A 23,878-nucleotide genomic window follows, 5' to 3' on the forward strand; every position below is an offset into this window, starting at 1 on the left:
GTTAAAGCTACACAAACTTGTGAGCTGGGAGAAATCCCCAGGGCATGCACAGAATTTCTCTTATACTAATATGGTAAAACATTTTACCCAAAAAGTTTATTATTTGGAGAAATGTCTCCAGACCACTGAAACACTGGGAGATGAGAGTAAATACTATTTTTTGTCTGTTTTAAATTACCCTCATTTTACAGATGGGGAAATTAGGAGTGGAAAGGTATAGAGTATTGAGCAAATAGGATTTAGTGAGGTAACTTTATCCCAGTTCCACAGACTTGTAATGTAATGGGAGAGGAGTAAGAGATTTGCTACTTCTGGGATTCCCCATGACAACCCTACCCTTTTCAACCTTTATTTTCTTAGTGCAGCTGGCTAACATGTTTGGAAATTCTTTCAGCTTCGAGGTTTTAAAATGACCATAAGGAAAATCAATTAGAGGTTTCAAAATGGTCATAAGTTAAAGAAATGATCAATGGGTCATATTTTACTATATATTACAAAGGGTGAGATTTCTGGCACATGGTATTGGCTGATCTATTGCTATGTAACCAGTCACTCTCAAACTCGGTGGCTTAAGACAACTACATTTTATTTTCTCACAATCTTATGGGCCAGGAATTTGGGCTGGTTTCGGCTGCGTGGTTCTTCTGATAGTGGTTGGCCCCAGGGTTGCCCAAGCAGCAGCAGTCATCTCTTGACTCCCCTTAGAGCTGGTTGGCCTAGGGGACCCAGCTGGGACAGCTTCCTCCTGCTTCATGTGGTCTCATCCTCCACCAAGCTAGCTGAGCTGCTTCAAGGGCAGTAATACACTCCAAGAGGCTAAGGGCTAAAGGCAGGAGCTGCAAGGCATCTTGAGGCCTGGCTCAGAAGAATATGACTTCTGCTCCATTCCTTTGGTCAAAGCAAGTGACAAGGTTATCTTAGATTCAAGAGGTGAGGAAACAGACTCTACTTCTTCCTGAGAGTAGCTGCAAAGCATTTGTGGCCATTTTTAATCTACCACAGCTACATTCTCACAAATAAATGAAAATAATACAATAGAGCTCGTAGGAAATAGCCAAATATAGCATAATATAACATAATATGCAAGAAGATAATTTCCTAAGAGCTTCTCCCTCTTTTGGAAATATATCTTATATATTATATGTTAGATATATTTATTATATATTAGATATATTTATTAGATATATATTTTATATATATATATATGAGACAGGGTCTCACTCTGTCTCCCAGGCTGTAGTGTAATGGTGCAATCACAGCTCACTGCAGCCTTAACCTCCCAGGCTCAAGTGATCCTCCCACCTCAGCCTCCTGAGTAGCTGGACTACAGGCATGCCCAGCTAATTTTTGTATTTTTTGTAGATATGGGGTTTCACCATGTTGCCCAGGCTGATTTCAAACTCCTGGGCTCAAGTGATCCTCCTGCCTCAGCCTCCCAAAGTGCTGGGATTACAGGCATGAGCCACCATGCCCAGCTTATATTAAAAATATTTTTATTATATTTAAAAGCCCTCCCACAGTTCAGGGGCTTAACAAAAAGCTAGAGCAAAAACTTGGACTCTCTTTTTTGGCCTGACCTTTAAAACACATTATTTCTTACTGCATTAGATTTTTATTAGTTAATATCTCATGAAACCAACTGTCATTAACCTAAAAGTTCATTTTGTGGACTATTCAGCCCCTTTCTTGCCGTCCATCTTCAAGGCAGTTTTTTCTTGGGATGATCACCAGAAGTGCTAGTAAAATTACCTGACTTCCAACACAATCAAAACAGGACTTGGAGGGGAGGGGGCAAAGGGGAGGAGAAACAAAAGTATAATTCAGCAAACTGAAAGCCAACAGTCAAGTTCTCTTTTGTATAAAGAGGTTCTACTAAAAAAAAAACAAAAAAACAAAAAAAAAACCTATCCCATATATTAATGGCAAAGGAAATGAATAATCAAAATTATAGCTACCATTTATTGAGTGCTTTCTTTATGCTAGTCACTGGTCACATACATGTTCTCCTTTAGTTCTTTGGCAATCTTGGGTAACCATTCTACAAATGGGGAAACTGAGGCTCAGAGAATTTAAGCAACTTATACCTATGGTCACAATTGAAGAGTGCCAGAGCCGGGGGATTCAAATCAGAGAAAATACTACTAGTAAACGATGTGGAAAAAGATCCAACATAAGAAAGAAATCCAACTTAAAACATTATTATTTGAAGTATCATTTATTACCTACCAAACTGCACATTTTTTAATGGTAATGCCCAGTGGTTGGCAGAGGGTCAGTGAAACTGGTCCTTATATTGTAGATAGCATTACAGATGGGTTTAATCCTTTTGTGAAGCAATATGAAAATACGTAAACAAGAGCCACAAAAGTGGTCATACCTTGTCTTTGCCCACTTTCTGTTGTGTATAACAGAATACCTGAAACTGGGTAATTTATAAGAACAAAATTTATTTAGTAATATTACATTTCTGGAGGCAAGGTCAAGGTGGAGCATTTGGTGGAGAACCTTCTTGCTGGCAAGGACTCTCTGCAGAGTTCTAAGGCAATGCAGGGCATCACATGGCAAGGGAGCTGAGCATGTTAACAGGCTAGTTCAGATCTTTCTTCTTCTTATAAAGTCACCAGTCCCACTCCCATGATAACACATTAATCCATTGATGAGAGCAGAGCCTTCATGACCCGATCACCTCTTAAGGGCCCTACCTCTCAGTACTGCCACATCTTGGATTAAGTTTCAACATGAGTTTTGGAGAGAACAAACATTCAAACTATAGCATACAAATCCACTTTCTGAAATCTATCCTAAGGTAAACAGTCCAAAACTTGGAAAAGACTATATTTATGAACAGTCATCAAAATGTTATTTAAATAGTAAAAACTTAAGAACAATGGAAATGACCAGAAATATGTGAATGATAAACTAAACTACATCTACTAAATAAAACATTTTATAATAATTAAAGATTGTGAATATGAAGACTGTGCAGTAGTATGAGAATGCACTAGGAAAAACAAAAAAGCAAGATGAAAGCAAGGTTTGGTGGTGTGCAGCTATGTTTCCAGCCCCTTGGCAGGCTACGACAAGAAGACAGCTTGAGCCCAGGTGTTCCAGGCCAGCCTGGGAAACATGGTGAAACCCAACTTGAAAAAAAAAAAAAAAAAAAAGGCCAGGCACGGTGGCTCATGCCTGTAATCCCAGCACTTTAGGAGGCCAAGGTGGGCGGATCACTTGAGGTCATCAGTTTGAGACCAGCCTGACCAACATTACTAAACACACAAAAATTAGTTGGGCGTGGTGGTGGGCGCCTGTAATCTCAGCTACACAGGAGGCTGAGGTGGGAGAATTGCTTGAACCTGGGAGGCGGAGGTTGCAGTGAGCCGAACTCATGCCACTGTACTCCAGCTTGGGCAACAGAGGAAAAAAAAAAAAGGGAGGATGCAAAATAAATGTAATTACTATATTTACAAATCTGTTAATGGGGATAGGAATGGGGAACTAGCAAGAAATATTCCAGAACACTAAAAGTAGTTATGTTAAGGTGATAAATTTGTAATTGTTTTCTTTTGCTATTATTGCTATTTTTTGGCAATGTGCTTATATTATTTCTAAAATATAAAATAATTTCATTTAAAAATAAACCAAAACATTTTTTCAAGGAATCAAAAGTAGTTGTGTTGGAAGTAACACAATCTGCCCAATGAGGCTGAGACCAGGCCCTTATATCTGGGAGTTAAAAATGTAGCAAAGTTATTTCCATCTCCAGTTTCCAGCCCTTAATCCATAAATCCCAACGACATCACGTCAGTCATTGAACAACTTGAGCTACTGATCTGCAGGAACTGTCAGGCTCTTTTTCAGCTCTCCTAGTATCAAACCAAACCTGCTACTCTGAACTCCACCTTCCCTGGACTTTTCCATCACTTTGTTGTCCCTCCTTTTTTCTACAATTCTGAGGGCTTTTTTTTTTTTTTTCCTTTTATCAATGACATCAGATCCTCAGAGATCAACCTATTATGGCAGGAATGTCTGAGACATTTTTGTGGAGTCAGTTGTAATGTTTAACCTTGGTCCTGAGCGTGTTCTGGAAACAAAGCATGTTTAGACAATGACAGCATCTCTTTTTCCAAAGTTAAAAAGTATATATTTCAAACTGAAGTGTTTTTCTGGATAATTCTTTTTTTTTTTTTGGATAATTCTTTTAACTTTATGTTAAAACAAGAGCCAAGCCTCATGGCCTATGTTTTTTAGAATATTCAAACATTTAAAATAAGAAATTGAATGCAGTTGGAAAAAAATTCCTTTGGAGGGAGTAATCTAGTTGATTCTGCAGCAAGGCTCAGTTTAGCTATAAATTTGAAAGCTAGTCCTGGAGTGAGTGAAATAATCTAAGTAGTATAGTTGAATTACCTCTGTAGGACATCTGGGCAAAACTGTGAGATGTTGGAACCCTTGGCAGGATATTTCAGAGTGGGATTTGGGTAGTATCTGTGGCTTCTGCTTCTCATTCTCCCCTTGCTTCCAAACATCTGTCTGGCCTACTTGTCCCTTTCCAGAACTAGGTTACTCCATCTTTTTTACATCTAAACCAACAGTGATGTCCAGGTCCCTTCTCATAGTAATATGAGCCTGTCTGCAGATTAACTTCGGAGGATATATATTTTGTAGTTTTGTAACATGTAATGTTATTAAACATATATTTTCACATTGATGATGCCTTAGAGAGGATTTTTAACTTAAAGCCAAATCCCATCTCTATAGCATTTCATAAGTTGCTCATATTGGTGTAACAGGTATTACTAAAAAATTTTGATGAAGTTTCCCATCCAAACCAGAGGACTCTTAAATGAAAATAACAGCAAGATCACAACTTTGTGTGTGTGTGTGGGGGGGGGGCGCGCGTGGGGCACAGGGTCCCGCTCTGTCACTGAGGCTGTGTCACCCAGTGCAGTGGCGTGATCTTGACTCACTGCATCACTGACCTCCCAGGCTCAAACAATCCTCCCACCTCAGCCTCCCAAGTAGCTGGGACTACAGGCACATGTCACCATGCCCAGCTAATTTTGTATTTTGTATTGGGAGTTTCACCATGTGGCCCAGGCTGGTCTCGAACTGGGCTCTAGCAATCTGCCTGCCTCAGCCTACCTAAGTGCTGGGATTATAGGCATGAGCCACCGTGCCTTGCTAAGATCATAATTTCTATTGGTGCTACTTGAGGCAGATATTTTACTGTTCTGACCTTATTTGGAAACAGCTAAACAACTCACTTGAATTGTAGGCCCATTATGTGACAAGCTGGGGGAAAGAGAATTTGCAAGTGTCTGATTTTGTTACTCTATTTGTTATGAATTGAATGTTTGTCCTTCAAAAATTCTTATGTTGAAACCCTAACTCCCACTGTGACAGTAATAGAAAGTGGGGCCTTTGGAAGTAAACAGGTTTAGAAGAGATCATAAGGGTAGAGCTCTCATGATGGGATTATGGCCATATAAGAAGAGAAAGACTAGAGCTCTCTCTCTCTCTCTGCCATGTTAGAACATAGCAAGAATGGAGGCATCTGCAAATAAGGAGGGACTTCCCAAGACACCAATTGCAGGTACCTCTATCTTTATCTTGATCTTGGACTTCCCAGCCTCTAGAACTGTGAGAAATAAATGTTTGATGTTTAAGCTACACAGTCTGTGGTAGTTTATTATAGTTGCCCAAAGTGACTAAGGCACTGTTCTTCCCTGAGATAGTGTTTGAATAGCCAGTACTTACTTTGGCTCTGTGTTCAGATTACTGACTCAGCGATGGAGATGTTATCGGCAAAATGCCATTACCTGCACATTTTGGATATCTCTGGTTGTGTCCTGCTTACTGACCAAATCCTTGAGGACCTTCAGATAGGCTGCAAACAACTCCGGATCCTTAAGATGCAATACTGCACAAATATTTCCAAGTAAGTATGTACCTGACTATGACAAACTTTGAGAACTACTTTCTGAGAAAACATAGTATATGGCTATAAGGTTCATAATACATAGCAGCTTTCAGTGTTAGGAAGTGTCATTTCATTTTATTTTTTGCCTAATTGAAGCTAACATTGTGAGCTGTTCTAAAATGGCCTTTGTGGTTTCCTATCCCTTTTCCAGTAGGCCTTTTACTTTAAGCATCTTCCCTTCCTTGACTAAGCAGGTGTCCAAAGCTTTAACTCTAGCTCTTTCTCTGCTCATTTCTCAAAATACAGTCCATTCAGTTAATCTCCCCTAGAGGATTACGAGAATCATCTGATGAAACAAGCTCACAAGTTTTTGCCTCTTGACTGAGGGCAAAAATGTGCAAGTATTTTAACTGACCTGATAAAGTAACATATGAAATGCTTAAAATGAGAATCCTTGACCATTCCCTGAAATAGAAGATAAGGTTCTATTGGGCAGGTGTGAAAAATTAATACCAAGAATTAATATTATCAAAGTATAAAGTGCACAATGTGGCCCACGCATGTAGATTTCACAGATGAACTTTCTTAATTAAGTAGTTATGGCATGAGCTGAACCATGAGCTCTGGTTACTTGAGGCCTGAGGAAGAAAATGGTTTCTTATCCAAGGAAGTGTGAGTTAAAATGAAATGGAAAAAAGAAAGAAAAATTACTTGTAAAACAGCCATTCCCACTGGGCCCAGGCCTGCAGCGGGAGGGCAGCCAGCTGGAGCTGGATCGGAGAGAAGGGGGTAGGTCCTTGAAAATTTTTGAGGAGGGGTGGAGACTCAACCCTTCATGATAGGTCTGGAGATAACTCTGATATGAATACTATTAACCTCATTTAAAGAACATACAATGAAATAGGGTCCTAGGAGTCTCTGCCAAACTTGTTAGATTATTAACAGACAACTTTGGGCAAGATGACAGTGAATGAATAATGTGTTACTCAAAGGAGTTTAGCTTCTAATCTTTTGATTGTATTTTGCCAATCACTATTTATAAGAGGTAATATTACTGAACTTCTAATAAGTAAGATTCTAGAATGAATGGAGATTTTCTGGCAAGGGGCTCTTTGAACCTAATCATGGTGTGATGCTATGGTTTGAATGTGTTCCCCCAAGTTCATGTGTTGAAAATTAATCCTCAATGCAACATTATTGAGAGGTGTGACCTTTTCAGAGGTGATTAGGTGATGAGGGCTCTGCCCTCATGAATAGACAAATGCTATTATCGTGGAAGTGAGTGAGTTATCATGGGAGTGGGTTCCTGATAAAAGGATGAGTTAGGGCTCCTTCTCTCCTGCTATGGGATGATACAAGAAGGCCCCTGCCAGTTGCTGGCACCTGATATTGGACTTCCCAGCCTCTATAACTATAAGAAATAAATTTCTTTTCTTTATAAATTACCCAGTCTGTAGTATTCTGTTATAGCAACACAAAATGGACCAAGACATATGGGACACTGAAGTATGATTAATATAGTGACTGGTCAAGAAGACCCAGGATATCCAGTAACATCCGAATCCTGCCTTTAACTGCTCAGTCTTCTTGCTGGGTCTCTAGATTTAATAAATATACGTGCAAAAAATAATAATAATAATAAAACAAGGCATAGTAAGACTTGGCTACTAGCTGGGCTTTGTCCCAAAACCCCAATGCAGAACTCTAATTAACCGGCTATAGCTATGAAAAATTCCATTGTCTAAGCCGTGACAGCCAAAGCCTATTTTGTCTTCTGCAATCAAACTTGGCTGTCCCTATCCATAAGAAGCAGGCAGAGACTTGGCCCTAATGCTTAGAAAGGGGCTGGTTTTGTGTGTGCACTTCGTTGTCTAAAGAGGCCACACCACTACCCTTTAGTCTCCCTGAAAGCTCCACCTTTGCTTAGCTCTAGCAGGAAAGAGGCCTAGAATCCCTTGATTCCATCTTTGTCTAGCGATGGAGAAAGACAGTCCTCACTGCAGAGTAGCTTGGAGAGTCCCAGTGTTTGGACTAGTAAGGCTCCAGAAACATCTGTCTTTATGTCCAACATCTAGGAGAGGGTGCTACTTGTCAGTTAGGGGGCTCCTGAAATACCCTGGCCTCAAATTTTTTGATTAGAGAAGTGGTAAGGAGGCCTAGTTGCAGGCAGCTTTTTGGGATCAGCTCTGGGGGCTCTATTTTGCATTTAAATCCTTTGGTGGAGTTGGAAATGCACAGTGTATGTAGACCCTTCAAAACTCAAGCCCTTGATGATCTCTAATTCCTTACCTATGCTCACTCTAATCAGGGCCAGTGTGGCTCCCTCAACTGCAGAGGCTTTGTCTTGTCTGGGTGAAACAGAACCTTTGGTAGGTGGGATAAGAGAGATTTTTCTGGCTTGGGAAGAAGCTCAGTGACTTTGAATCACAAAGCAATGCTCTCCACATGCTTGATTCCATTTTGAACATGAAAACAATGTATGGTGCAGCCCTTAAGATCCAATTACAGCTGTCAGAAGAGGCTGTTTTATACATAAATTCCCTCATACTCAGTGGAATTTGAAATTACTGCGCCAGCTTTGCAAATCAAAGAGGTCTGCTCAGCTCACCCTTTCTGAACCAGAGGAGTAGCAAACTTTTGGTCAATGAGCAAATTGGCTGTAGCTCTTTTGCAGGAGAGTTTCCCACAGAAGATATGTCTGGCATTCTACCAACCCCAGAGTCTGAAGGGTTTCCAGGAAGTGACCCCAGAAGCGCCATGTGGATGCAAGATAAAGGCTCCTTTATTTCAGGGAGGAATAAGTAACAACTATGATCAGAAAACATGACAAGCTGTTTGTATTTGAAGCAGCTGTGACAGCCAGCCATTCAATTTATGACCCTCTGTGGGGAAAGGCAACAAGGTAGAAGGAGTGAGAGAGAGGAAGAAAGACCTTCACAATGGCCCCCACAACCCAGGAGGGCCTGAACCACAGAGAACCTGAAGAATCACTAATTGTATAGTTAGCGAAAAGGCTAATTCAAGAACAGAAAACCAAATAATGCATGTTCGCACTTATAAGTGGGAGCTAAATGATGAGAACACATGGATGGGAACAAGACACACTGGGGCCTGTTGGAGGGTGGAGGATGGGAAAAGGGAGCGAATTAGGAAGAATAACTAATGGATACTGGGCTTAATACTTGGGTGATGGAATGATCTGTGCAGCAAACCACCATGGCACACGTTTACCTATGTCACAAACCTGTACATCTTGTACATGTACTCCTGAACCTAAAATAAAAGTTGGAAATAAATTTTTGAAAAAAGTAAAGGAAACTTTCTGGTGTATTTGCATCTGGAGCCCAAAACCTTCAATTCTAGAGAACGAGTAAAGAAAGTCTTAGTGGCCTTCAGAGCCCCAGATCACAGTATGAAGATTCCTGGAGGGCCTTCTTAGCAGTTGCTAGAAGCGTAAACTCGAGCAATTCCTACTCTCAGGCATTCTAGGAGATCTGTGTTGCTAAAACATAAAACTCTTATCAGAGTTCTCCTCTCCAGCTCATGGAAAGGTTCAAGCCTTTCTGATGTGGAACTGTTGACTTTTATTATCGGTATGAACAAATAATGTTATTTAACAATTATTTGCCACGTACTGTGCTAAATCCTATTTTACAGATATTATAGAATCCTCACAAATACACTTTATCATCAAAATGGATAAGGAAACTAGTTTAAACAGGTTAAATAACGTGCCCACAGCCACACAAATAAGGAGAGCCCTACTTTGTACCTAGGTCATACTGTGCTGCTTTTTGCCTTTAGATTACATTCTCAAGCTTTTTGAAAGCTCTGACATTCAAGGGATGTGGTCAGTAAGGGGAGACACGTGCTCTGCTGTGCCCAATTTATGTCTGATGCACATTTATAAGACAGGCTATGGATTATGAGCAATCCTTGGTGGTGGCTCCAACATTCCCTTTTTTTGCCTACTCAAGAGATTAGAAGGAAATGTGAGCTAGGGCACACAATGTTACTACAGGGCTAACCCTGAATCCCTTTTAATTTATAAGAAACAAAAATCACTAACAAACTTCAGTACAGTGTTGTTATTAACCACCTAATGTGAAACATTACAACTGTGACATATCATGTTTGAGAATCACTGTTCTATACTGATCCAAAGAAACCTCTCTCACCAGGTTAAATAAGTAATGATGACTAACCACTGCAGCAGATTGGTTCAATTCCCAAATCATTTCATACAGGGTCTCACAGTCACTTAGGCCAAAGCAGAATGGAATGCAGTCAAAGGATTCCATATGTGCTCTATGAAATTTAGAACACACAGTGGTTCCTAAGAATACGTTTTCTTTTCAATATTTCCTAGCTCCCATGTGCTGATCATACTGCAGCATCAAGCTATTAAGACAGAAAGGGGAGGGGTGGGGGGAAGAGAGAGAGAGAGAGGTTTCTCGCAGAAATGTAGTTTCTACATTTTTAACGTTCCTGATACCATTCAAAATACATGTGTAAGAGCTTCTGCACAGCAAAAGAAACAATCAACAGAGTAAACATAATGGGAGAAAAATATTCGCAGATTATGCATCTGACAAAGGTCTACTATCCAGAATCTAGAACTTAAATCAACAAGCAAAAACCAAACAACCCCGTTAAAAAGTGGGCAAAAGACATGAATGGACACCTCTCAAAAGAAGACATATAAGTGGCCAACAAACATATGAAAAAATGCTCAACGTCACTAATCATCAGAGAAATGCAAAATTACTCACAATGAAGTATCATCTCACACTAATCAGAATGGCTATTATTAAAAAGTCAAGGCCGGGCGCGGTGGCTCAAGCCTGTAATCCCAGCACTTTGGGAGGCCGAGACGGGCGGATCATGAGGTCAGGAGATCGAGACCATCCTGGCTAATACGGTGAAACCCCGTCTCTACTAAAAAATACAAAAAACTAGCCGGGCGAAGTGGCGGGTGCCTGTAGTCCCAGCTACTTGGGAGGCTGAGGCAGGAGAATGGCGTGAACCCGAGAGGAGGAGCTTGCAGTGAGCTGAGATCCGGCCACTGCACTCCAGCCTGGGTGACAGAGCAAGACTCCGTCTCAAAAAAAAAAAAAAAAAAAAAAGTCAAAAAATAACAGATACTGGTGAGGACATGGAAAAAAGGGAATGCTTATACACTGTGGTGGGAATGTAAATTAGGTCAGCGAAAATGGAAAGCAGTATACAAACTTCTCAAAGAACTAAAATAGAATTACCATTTAACCCAGTAATCCCACTACTGGGTATCTACCCAAAGGAAAAGAAATAATTCTATCAAAAAGACACCTGCACTTGTATGTTTATTGTGGCATCATTCACAACAGCAAAGTCATTGGATCAACCTAAGTGCCTGTCAGCGGTGGACTGGATAAAGAAAATGTGGTACATTCAGACCATGGGATGCTACACAGTCATAAAAAATAATGAAATCACGTCCTTTGCAGCAACATGGATGCAGCTGGAGGCCGTTATCCTAAGTGAATTAACACAGAAACAGAAAACCAAATACTGCATGTTCTCACTTAAAAGTGGGAGCTAACCATTTGGACATAAAGATGGAAACAATAAACACCGGGAACTCCAAATGTGGGGAGGCAGGGAGGATGGTGAGGGTTAACAAAGTACCTACTGGGCATCATATTCACTATTTGGCTGATGGGTTCAATACCAGCCCAAACCCCAGCATTATGTAATACACCCACATAACAAACCTGCACATGTACACCCTGAATCTATTTTTTTTTTAAAAAGGTACATTTGTGCAAACACACAGCTACATAGGATGCTATGATAAAGAACTCAGAAAAACCTTCTGGCAGTCACTTGCCGATCTCTTCTCTTGGCAAGGTCCTGGGTCTTAGGATAGTCAGTCTATGTGAGGATGCCAAAGGTGATGAGGACAGCTAGTCATGGCTAAGGCTTTTCTGAAGGGCAGGCAAGAAGTGGAATAGGGAATAGTCTACACTAGTATCCATAGCTCTCTAAAAATAATCCTAGATTTGCTCCAGGACAGATTCATATTTTCTGTTTTTCCCTAAGACCACCCTTGTTGTGAAAGCACTTAAGACTAAAACAGGCCCTAAAGACACACCAGGTGGAGGAAGCCTTAACCTCCCAGAACTTGAGTCTGGAAGGAGAGTGCGTCTGAGATCTCATCCTTTGCTCCCCTCCAGTCAGTAAGGATCACTTCCAATAGTCAGGGGACCCACTGATGTTTGGTTTCACTAAAGCTGTCCGTGGGTGGACTGGAGAGCAGAGCTGGGGTAAGGGGGACGGGGATTAAGGAATGAGTACATTAAAGAAATGTGTATACCAGTGGGCACTTCACCCATGGCTGGGGTTCAACATGCAGCTCATTTCGATTCTGTCCCATCACACTGCATTAAAGGAGTTGTCTCCCTGTTCACTTGCTGTTTTTCTTATATTAAGGAGTCAACATTCTCACCTTTCTTTTTCTTATTTTTTCAAACCCCCACTACTTGCTAATTGTTTTATATCACAATTACCATCTAATTTACCCTGGCTTGTAGCTGACTAAGCAACCATAGCACTCAATATTTACACATTCCCAGACTTATCATTAGTAGTACTTATCCTCTTACCAGTTATCTAGAACCCTCAAAACTGTTGCTCTTCTGACATTAAAGGTAAGATGTAACTTAGTGAATCAGGATTTGCAAATCTTTTACTCCCTAAAACAAGCATTTCCTTTTCCTGTAGGTCAAGATCATTGTTGCCTCTAACTGTGCTACTCTTGTACTATAGTCAACATCAGTGGCATTGAATGATTATGAACAACTGAGAACTGCAGGGTGTGTCCAGAACTCTGGTGTTTGGGAGGCAGGAGGCAGGAGGGTGTTGGAAATAGGAACCTAAGAATGCCCTTCTAGACCAGCAAACCAGCAAAAGCCAAGAGGGTTAAAGGACTTCCCTTCTTGGTGTAAGCTGCTGAAATCTCTCGTTTGAGCTATTCATGATAAGTTTCAGAAAGTTGCAAAGAAATGTAATAAACTCTTAAGTAACTTACTGCCTTCTTAAATAAAAGGAAAATGACAAAGTTTAAAATTATAAATAATTAATGCCATGAAGCTATGTAATAGAAAGAAATTAATTCTATGATCAACTTCCTGTAGATATTTAGAGGAGGAGAAGATTGGGTTTGAGCCATTTCCAAGGAGGCTGGATTGGTTTGGAGTTTTGAAAAATGGATAATGTTTAGGCTGGTAGAGATGGGTGAAGGGTAACAATGGAGCCTTGCTGTTTAGGACACTGTTTACTCACATGAAACTGATGGTGCCAATGTTATATGCCTCAACATTTGGTATTACGTTTCAGTAAGTCTTAGGGGGAGAAATGTTCAGACAGTGTGTTGAAAGATACGATAAGTTCACCTTTATAGAACTGAAAAGGGAGAAATATCATTAGGAGAATAATATGGGAGAAGCAAAAGATATAAACCCATTACTTTTGCATAGTAATGTTCTACGATGAGGATATATAAAGATTACATAAGAGGTTTAAAATGCAGGATAGCACCTTTAAAAAAGTTAAAAAAAATAACAGAATGCAAAACATTATCTTTGACAATAAACTTATCATTTTCAAAACTGAGAATAAATATTTCTCTGAAGAGAATAAACTTGTTTGCCAAGTTTTAGTCCATAGGGATTGGTGGCTTCAAACTAGAAATTAGTATATGATCATTGCTTTTACTCAATTTGTTCTTTAAGTATGTAGAAGTTTTGTGTGAGAGCAGATATATCAGTTAAAAAGCAATGTGCTTAGAGGCAGAATTAGCAATGCTTTGGTTATCTCCCTGTTGAGTTTGGTTACAATTATTTTAATACATCTGAAGTTCAACTTAACTGTAACAGCAATTTAAACTGCTATCTCTGTGTTGTTGGGGTTTTTTCTTCCTATTTCATTGCCTTACCTGAACTCATATCGCCATTCAGCACAAACTTAACTCAAAGTGTATGGTAATGCCAGCTCCATATCAATGACTCAGTTTCCAGACTTTTGCAATTAATAACTCAATGTAACATATAGCAAGAGTGGAGAAGGTAGTGCCTTCATGGGTAAACATCACAGTTACTAATTTCTAATCCTACAGAAGTGGTCAATTGCTCATCTCCTTTTTAGTACTAATCTCGTGATTCAAACCAACTTTCTAGGAAAGGAAATTCTTCCTTCTGTCCTCACAATGGCTTTGTTTTCAAGTTAGACATACTTTTTTCTGATGCCTTCTTTACTTTCTTATTTCCTCCTAAGGAAGACTATAACAGTATTTTTTAATCACTTTGGTCATGGACACCTTTGAGTCACAAACTTTCTCATAAAAATGTGTATTATAGACAAAACTGCATGAACTTTCAGGGAGTACATGGACCTCCCTGAAGTTCATCCATGTAGTCAAAAGGGATCTGTGAACTCTGGGTTAAGAGCTCCTGGCCTGGTGCATGGTCAGCCTTCACAGGTAGGGTGGTTAGGTTACTCCCTCATCAGAGAAACTAGAAATACCAAGGAAGGGGCTTACTCAAAGCAGTGTAAATAAATAGAGGCCTCAGTGTTCCTCTTCCATGGCCATGTGTAGTTTCCTTACCCATTCACTGTATCTGTTAATTTCTGAAGTGGTTGAATCAGAGCTACTGAGGCTTTGGGACCCTCTTTATTTGTACATTTACCCATCTCCTCACTCTCAGCAAGGCAAGAGAGGTCTGATGTGAATTCAAATTGTGACAGTGAATTCTCTAACTCCAAATTTGGTTGAGTTTGAAAATTCTGCACTAGGGATCACTTCTGCAACTAGCTAATGCTAAGCACTGTTATTACAGGAAGGCAGCTCAGAGAATGTCATCTAAAGTTCAGCAGCAGGAATACAACTCTAATGACCCTCCACGTTGGTTTGGCTATGATAGGGAAGGAGACCCTCTTACAGAGCTTGACAATGTAACACCATCTAAAGGAGCCTCAGAATTAACAGTGGAAAAGTCAACATACAGCAGTGAAGAGCAAGCAGCGTGACCTTCAGCCTCAAGCAGGAAAAACAACAAATCAAGAACTTGACAAGTTTTCTCCATTTGTTGCAAGTATGTTCACTAGCTGAATCTCAATAACAATGTAAACAAGCAACAAACCATCTTCTGATTCTTATTCCAACTACAAATATTTCCAAATACATCAGTAGTTCTTCTGTCTAAATAATCATGATTTAAAAAAGAAGCCAGGCCGGGAGCAGTGGCTCATGCCTGTAATCCTAGCACTTTGGGAGGCCGAGGCAGGTGGATCATAAGGTCAGGAGTTCGAGACCAGCCTGGCCAACATGGTAAAACTCCATCTCCACTAAAACTACAAAAATTAGCTGGCTGTGGTGGTGAGTGCCTGTAATCCCAGCTACTCGGGAGGCTGAGGCAGAGGACTCGCTTGAACCTGAGAGGTGGAAGTTGCAGTGAGCCTAGATCACGCCACTACACTCCAGCCTGGGCGAAAGAGCAAGACTCTGTCTCAAAAACAAAACAAAAAACAAACAAAAAGAAGCCAAATCAAGTACTGACTACATAAAATTTCTGCCTAAATTTAATCAAACCAATAGTTTTTTGATGAGATTATAAAATGTAAAGTTATATGAAACAACCCTGAGAGATGAGATTTTTTTTTGATAAGAAATTAAGAAATTTTTCTCTAGAAAGGAAAAAGAAAGCAGAGATGGCCATATGTCAAACTAAGAGTTTGAGCCAGGGCCATAACTTTAAGGATCTGTGGTGCTTTATAAAGTTTTATAAAGAATACAGACATATATTAATATTTTCAAAGGAAATGTGGCTTTCCTGTGGTTTCCAGACATTTAACAACAAAAGAGAACTAAATGCCACCAATTAACTCTGGACTTATCTCAACATTTGACTTAGTCAGGGGCAAATTAAATAGAAACTAGAACTATCTGAATAGAAAGAATGTCCCTGCAATGTCTCAGAAAGATATTTCTTTAATCAAATTTGCACAATGGAGGAATTCTTAAACTATGCTATGCCAAAAAAGATGCTCCCTCAATTTTATGCTAGGAAGTATGGGTTATTAATTGCATATCTACATATTAGTTTTTAATAAGCTTTAATCTGTGGGTTTTAGTATATGTGCTGCTGAAGCCAGCACATCTGTGGGTTTTTACCATTATTTGATATTATGTAACACTGATGTTGACACAGTCCAAGAGAAAGCACAACTCTGTTCTGACTGCTGCAAACAAGCTATGTCAGCAATATCAGATCAGCCTTTTAACCTATTTCCTCAATTACTTATCTCTCACGTGGAGTTCTCTTTCTGTATTCCACAAGTTTCAAACAAGGATTAAAAACTTAAAGCATCGTTATTTTGAAAAGTTTTAAAAAGATTGTACAAAGTATTATTATAGGTTACCCTGTATTAGCTAAATGCTTTTAGTAATTCTCCCCCACTGAGGCTGATTTGCAAAGGTTTTGAAATAAGGTAATATTACTTAGCTGTGGAAAGGTTCTTAGGAGTGGGCACACAGGCAACAGAATCATTTCAATGGGAAGTTTTAGAACCATAGCCAAGAGACATAAGATGACATAAGAGTACGGTTTTAACCTAAATTTGGAAATTTCTGGCAGCTGCATTAAAGATGTTTTCAAAAATCTGATTCCTAAGTGCCCATGCACACAACTGGAGGAACTTATAAAAGAGGCAATTGCTTTCTAAAGGAATGACGCCTGCACTGGGAAGACCCCGGTAAGAAACACACCCTCTTACGTATTCTCCAGAAACCTAGCAGGTTGCTTTACATTCAGAGCTTGCTCCAAAGCTCTTTGAGTAACATCCTCTCTTAAACAAGAACAGAAGACACATTCATTCATTCCAGGGAGACAAATTTTACAGCTACATAAATGAAAAAAAGGAGTAGAAAAAGTGAGCTATGAAAGGAACCAAGAAGTAAGGTATACAGGTAGAGAAATCTTTTAAGTTCTCAGTGCAAAGTACTCAAAATATCAAAGATATTAGTTAGGTCTTTAGCCCTTAAACATTTCATATTCATAGGTCTGTGTCCAAGAGAGTAAAATATTTCAGCTTTTTCTTTTTGTCTGGGACTTAACAATGTGATCCAAATATGTACAATTCCATTAATAGTTTAAATATAGTTGACTGCTATTATGCTTATGACTTTTCTGGCTGTGATTGGCTAATTTATTTTTAGTCATGAAAATGTTTATGTAATTGCATGAAGGTGAAAAAAGATTATAAAAATTGCCTCACTGCCACACAGTTTCCTCTACTTAATAGTATAACACAACCCAACCATACCAAATATACCAATGTGTGAGTATCTTTCAGACTTGTATACATTCTCATTTCATGAAGGGTGAACTAAAAGGAGACTTTGAGATACCCTACAAAGCTGACTTTTGTTTCATAAATAAGAAGTTAAAAACAGAACTCTAAAGAAATGGCATATTAATGAAAAGGAGGCTGGGCACAGTGGTTCATGCCTATAATCGCAGCACTTTGGGAGGCCAAGGCAGAAGGACAACTTGAGGCCAGGAGTTCGAGACCTGATGAACTTGTAAGACCCACCTCTATAAAAAATCAAAAAATTAGAGCAGGCATGGTGGTGCCTGTCTGTAATTCCAGCAACTCAGGAGGCTGAGGCAGGAGAATGCCTGAGGCCAGGAGTTTAAGGCTTCAGTGAGCTATGATCATGCCACTGCACTCCAGCCTGGGCAACAGAGTGAGACCTCAGAAAAAAAGAAAAAGATAATCATAAATAATATTTGGAAAGGTTTGTTAAAAATTAAGTGTTTAAGAATGGACTTCTCCTGGCCCAGTGCAGTGACTCACACCTGTAATCCCAGCACTTTGGGAGGCCGAGGCAGGCAGATCACATGAGGCCAGGAGTTCAAGACCAGCCTGGCCAACATGGTAAAACCCATCTCTAGTAAAAATACAAAAATTAGCTGGGCATGGTGGCGTGCACCTGTAATGCTAGCTACTCTGGTGGCTGAGGCATGGGAATTGCTTGAATCTGAGAGGCAGAGGTTGCAGTGAGCCAAGATTGTGCCACTGTACTCCAGCCTGAGTGGCAGAGCAAGACCCTGTCCCAAAAAAGAAAAAAAAATTGACTCATCTTAATCATAAAAAATATAATCCAAGCGATTTAGGCCATTCTTGTTTTGCTATAAGGAATACCTGAGACTGGGTGATTTATAAAGAAAAGAGGTTTAATTGGCTCACAAGGTTTAATTGATTCTGCAGGCTGTGAAAGCATTGCATGGGCACCTGCTTGGCTTCTGGGGAGGCCTTAGGGAGCTTTTACTCATGGCAGAAGGCAAAGTGGGAGCAGGTACATCACATGGCAAGAGCAGAAGCAAGAGAGGGGGAGGATGCCCACACCTTTAAACAGTCAGATCTTGCGAGAACTCACTATCATGAGGATAGAACCAAGAAGGTGGTGGTAACAATCAGTGAGAAATCTGCTCACATGATCCATTCAGGCCCCACCTCTAACACTGGGGATTACATTTCATCATGAGATTTTGGGGGACAGATATCCAAACTACATCACCAAAAGATAGGTCTGGTCTTATAGTATAGTTATAGTATTATATAACTTATTTATTTATTTTAATTAATTTTATCGAGACGGAGTCTCACTCTGTTGCCCAGGCTGGAGTGCAGTGGTGTGATCTCGGCTCACTGCAACCTCTGCCTCCCAGGTTCAAGCAATTCTCCTGCCTCCGCCTCCCGAATAGCTGGCATTACAGGGATGAGCCACCATACCCAGCTAATTTTTTTTTGTATTTCTAGTAGAGATGGGGTTTCACCATGTTGGCCAGGCTGGTCTCGAACTCCTGACCTCAAGTGATCCATCCACCTTGGCCTCCCAAAGTGCTGGGATTACAGTCATGAGCCACTGTGCCTGGCCAGTATTATGTAATTTAAATATTCCAGGAATAGAGATGTTTGAAAGAAATTAAATTCATAAAATATCTTTATACAGTATACCTTTATAAAAATCTGTCTTCATACATCAAGCTATAAAATAGCTGTTTCTTTCCTCCTAATGAACTACATCTTAAATTACACAAAAGATATTAACAATCAGTAGCAACTGCTTCACATACGTGTTTTTTATTTACAGCTTAAATTTACATTGATGCCATAAGAGGTACTAAGTAGAAAACCTGTCATGTGAGAGCTACATTATAAAGAATTCTAAGCTAATTGACCCCGCATGATGGATGCCTTTGTATAATCTCCTTCCCTGGAGTGGGAGTGGAAACTGAATGCGATGGGCCATCACTCCTATGAATGTTACATTATATGGCAAAACAAACGTTATCCTGGGTGGGCCTGACCTAATCGAGTGAGCCCTTTAAAAGTATATATTCTTCCAGCTGGTTGCAGAAGAAGTCAGATATTCAAAGCATGAGAAGAACTCAGTGCATCACTGCTGGCTTGAAGATGGAGGGGCAACATGAGAAGGCATGTGGGTGGCCTCTAGAAGCTTACAGTGATTGCTGGCTGACAGCCAGCAAGAAAATGGAGACCTCAGTCATCCAGTCACAAGGAACCGGATTTTCCCAATAATCTGAATGAAGTTGGAAGTAGATTTCTTCCCAGAGACTCTAGATGAGAACTCAGCCTGGCCAAAATCTTGATTCTAGCCTTGTGATTCCCTGAGCAGAGAACCTAGACATACTGGGCTCTTGGCCTACACAACTGTGAGCTGTAAATGAGTATTATTTTATGCTGCTAAATTTGTGGTAATTTGTTATACAGCAGTAGAAAATGAAAACAATAGCAAAGTACACATTTTGAAAAAGCCTCCCAAAACAGTTCACCAGTATTCATTCTCAATTTGTTGTTTTCAACCTTTATATGAACGGTGGGATTTACATTTTTGTAGTCACAGATCTGCGAATCATTGTTAAAAATCATAAATCCAAATCAAATCAGTCTTAGTCCTGCAGTTTCAGGGACTGAAACCAGCTTTGCCTTCTAAAACTTACAGTGCCTTTTGGGGCATCAGCCTTAATCCATTTTTCACGTTTGCTTGCTTGATTCATGAGTCCTAAAATACAAAATTGCATAAAGTTATATCAAGAGCATTAATTGACTACATAGATCCTAGCAACACATCTATAAAACTGAAAAACACCTTAGAACATCAAGAATCTTGGTAAAGATAGTCTGAACTGGGAAAGAGTTGCAAAGAGGTTATCTGGGCTTGCTCCCCTCCATTCACTTTCTCAGAACAACCCTGCGAGGGAGGCTACTCTGTGTTTTATTTTGTTTTGTTTTGTTTGAGACAGAGTCTCGCTCTGTTGCCCAGGCTGGCGTACAGTGGCACGATCTCGGCCCACTGCAGCCTCCGCCTCCTGGGTTCAAGCGATTCTCCGGCCTCAGTCTCCCGAGTAGCTGGGACTACAGGCACATGCCACCATGCCCAGCTAATTTTTTTGTATTTTCAGTAGAGACGGGGTTTCACCATGTTGGCCAGGCTGGTCTTGAACTCCACACCTCAGGTGATCCACCCACCTTGGCCTTCCAAAGTGCTGGGATTACAGGCATGAGCCACCATGCCCAGCCTACCCTGTATTTTTTTCTTTTTTTTTTAAGTAGAGACGGGGTTTCACATGTTGGTCAGGCCAGTCTCAAACTCCTCACCTCGTGATCCACCAGCCCCAGCCTCCCAAAGTACTGGGATTACAGGCATGAGCCACCACGCCCGAGCTCTGTTTTTTATTTGTACAGGATGAGTATCCCTTATCTAAAATGCTTGGGACCAGAATTGTTTCAAATTTCAGATTTTTTTTTTTTGTAATATTTGGAGAAGACATACTAGTTGAGCATCCCTAATCTGGAGATCTGAAATCCAAATTACTCCAGTGAGCATTTCCTTGTTTCATGTTTTGGAGCATTTCAGATTTTGGATTTGGAATGCTCAGCATATATTATTTTTAAATGCAGTCTTAAAAAAGTGCTTTACTGGAGTATAACTGACAAACTACATGTACTTAAAGTATACAATGTAGTAAGTTTTGACATAGGTAAAAATCTGTGAACCATATCTCCTTAATCAAGATAATGAACATATTCATCACTCCCAAAAATTTATTTGTATTCAAGTGCAGTCTTTCCCTCATGCTCCTCCCTTCCTGTCACCCTCCAACCCCCACCCCCTTCAATTACTGATCAGCTTTGTAGCACTATGGATTTGTTGCTTTTTCTAAAATCTTATATAAATGGTATAAATGGGAGTATACAGTTATGCACTTTTTTAAAAAAAATCTGTCTTCTTTAATTCAGCATAATTATTTTGAGGTTCATCCACAGTGGACCATGTATAGGTAGTTTCCTCAACGCTTGCTCATTAGTACTTTGCTGACTGTTCATGGCACCTTCCGCAATCCCCTCTGTGCAGCTTGCTCCCCTCCGGAACTTTCTCTTATGAACTCTGGGCAGCCCTGTCTCTCCAGAAGCTCAGCTCAGAAGCTCAGTCTCCTCTACTCAGGCAGTCTGCTGGGCTCTGCCTGTGCAACCTCTCCCTGCCCTGCAGCCTGGAAACTCTTTCAAGGTCATAGGCTGTGGCAATCACAAAGCTCTCCTTGTTTGTTTCTCAGATCTATTCTTCTAGTTCTATGTTTTCTTTACAAATCAAGGTTATAAAGGTGTTATATGTCCTCTGGAGTTCCACTGCAGTTCTGGATTTAAGAAACCAGTCAAATTGAGACAGAGCAGGGACTGCTTGTAGGGGCCTGTGGGCCCTTCTCAAGCACAAAAATTAAAAAAAAAAAAAAAAAAAAAGAAAAAAGAAAAATCTTGGGTTCGTTAAAACAATTCCAGGCACCTACCTAAGTAGCCTTAACAAGCAAATAAGCAGGCAGGTGAGGTGGCTCAAGCCTGTAATCTCAGCACTTTGGGAGACCTGGGTGGGCGGATCACCTGAGGTCAGGAGTTTGAGACCAGACTGGCCAACATGTTGAAACCCTGTCTCTACTAAAAATACAAAAATTAGCCTAGTGTGGTGACAGGTGCCTATAATCCCAGCAATTTGGGAGGCTGAGGTAGGAGAATGGCTTGAACCAGGGAGGCGGTGGTTGCAGTGAGCCGAGATCATGCCATTGCACTCCAGCCTGAGCAACAAGGATGAAACTACGTCTCGGGGGAAAAAATAAAGCAAACGAGCAACTTAATAACAACAACATAATAATAGCTTAAAACAATAGCCAAAAAGGTTAAAATAGATGTCTTCTTTTCTGTAAGAACCAAAGACAAAATCTGAACATATGTCTCTGAGTTGTTTCTCAAAAACCTGGACCCCCACACCAAACAGATCTGCTGAAACGTGGACTTCAGATAAGCGGAAGCTCAAGACTAAACTCTGACCATTGTACATTTCTCAGGGGCCTGGAGAAGGTCATGCCCATGAGCCAGAACTAACATTCTTTTTTGCAGATCCCAAATTTTTAGATAAAGCTTCACTTCCTTAACCAATCAGAAACCAAAGAATCTTTAAATCCACCTATAACCTGCAGCCCCCCTGCTTCTAGATGTCTTGCCTTTTTAGGTCAGACCAATATGCAGGCCCCATGTATCAATTTATGACTTTGCCTATAACCTTTGCCTCCCCACCTTTATTTTAATTAATTTATTTTTTAAATTTTTCCATAGGTTATGGAGGTACAGGTGGTGTTTGGTTGCATAACTTCTTTAGTTGTGATTTGTGAGATTTTGGTGCACCCACCACTTGAGCAGTATACACTGCATCCCATTTGTAGTCTTTTATCCCTCACCCCCATCCCAACCTTCCCCCCAAGTCCTCAAAATCCATTGTATCACTCTTATGCCTTTGCGTCCTCATAGCTTAGCTCTCACATATCAGTGAGAGCCTATGATGTTTGGTTTTCCGTTCCTGAGTTACTTCACTTAGAATAATAGTCTCCAATCTCATCCAAGTCACTGTGAATGCCGTTAATTCATTCCTTTTTATGACCAAGCGGTGTTCCATCGTGTATATATATATATATATTCCACAGTTTCTTTATCCACTTGTTGATTGATGGGTATTTGGGTTGGTTCCTTGATTTTGCAATTGCAAATTGTGCTGCTATAAGCATGCCTGTGCAAGTGTCTTTTTCGTACAATGACTTCTTTTCCTCTGGGTAGATATCCAGTAGTGGGACTGCTGGATCAGATGGTAGTTCTACTTTTAGTTCTTTAAGGAGTCTCCACACTGTTTTCCATAGTGATTGTGCCAGTTTACATTCTCACCAGCAGTGTAGAAGTGTAACCTCATCACCACATCCACACCAACATCTACTTTTTTTTGATTTTTTGATTATGGCCATTCTTGCAGGAGTAAGGTGGTTTTGATTTGCATTTCCCTGATCATTAGTGATATTGAGCATTTTTTCATATGTTCATTGGCCATTTGTATATCTTCTTATGAGAATTGTCCAGTCATGTCCTTAGCCCACTTTTTGATGGGATTGTTTTTTTCTTACTGATTTGTTTGAGTTCGTTGTAAATTGTGGATATTAGTCCTTTGTCAGATGTATAGATTGTGAAGATTTTCTCCCACTCTGTGGGTTGTCTGTTTACTCTGCTGACTGATCCTTTTGCTGTGCAAAAGCTCTTTAGTTTAATTAAGTCCCAGCTATTTATCTTTGTTTTTATTGCATTCTCTTTTGGGTTCTTGGTCATGAAATCCTTGCCTAAGCCAATGTCTAGAAGGGTTTTTCTAATGTTATCTTCTAGAATTTTTAGTTTCAAGTCTTAGATTTAAGTCTTTAATCCATCTTGAGTTGATTTTTGTATAAGGTGAGAGATGAGGATGCAGTTTCATTCTCCTACATGTGACTAGCCAATTATCCCAGCACTATTTGTTGAAAAGGGTGT

At 40.1% G+C, this 23,878-nt stretch overlaps 2 protein-coding genes across 18 annotated transcripts in view; one reads left to right on the forward strand and one right to left on the reverse strand.

Annotated features, from left to right (window-relative positions):
- FBXL13 (F-box and leucine rich repeat protein 13) overlaps positions 1-19,186 on the forward strand; it is a 276,151-nt gene extending 256,965 nt beyond the window's left edge. For 5 of the 12 annotated variants that reach the window (XM_017957017.3, XM_017957018.3, XM_031665943.1 and 2 more), the window contains 2 exons: positions 5,775-5,938; positions 14,797-17,133. In XM_017957017.3, coding sequence (XP_017812506.2) covers positions 5,775-5,938; positions 14,797-14,986 — 354 coding nt within the window. In that variant the 3' untranslated portion in view covers positions 14,987-17,133. Of the gene's footprint in view, positions 1-5,532; positions 5,594-5,774; positions 5,939-8,583; positions 9,024-12,682; positions 14,765-14,796; positions 17,134-19,115 lie in introns of those variants that run through there. The other 7 variants (XM_017957022.3, XM_017957020.3, XR_004183440.1 and 4 more) reach the window with 6 other exon arrangements.
- Positions 1-23,878, reverse strand: part of FAM185A (family with sequence similarity 185 member A) — a 170,057-nt gene that overhangs the window by 86,357 nt on the left and 59,822 nt on the right. For 4 of the 6 annotated variants that reach the window (XM_017957029.3, XM_009203570.4, XM_021935324.2 and 1 more), the window contains one exon: positions 19,987-20,048. In XM_017957029.3, the coding sequence (XP_017812518.3) occupies positions 19,987-20,048 (62 nt within the window). Of the gene's footprint in view, positions 1-569; positions 889-19,089; positions 20,049-23,878 lie in introns of those variants that run through there. The other 2 variants (XM_017957030.3, XM_003896413.5) reach the window with 2 other exon arrangements.

This window comes from Papio anubis, chromosome 4 (assembly GCF_008728515.1).
Source record: "Papio anubis isolate 15944 chromosome 4, Panubis1.0, whole genome shotgun sequence".
In the NCBI taxonomy this organism is placed as follows: domain Eukaryota; kingdom Metazoa; phylum Chordata; class Mammalia; order Primates; family Cercopithecidae; genus Papio; species Papio anubis.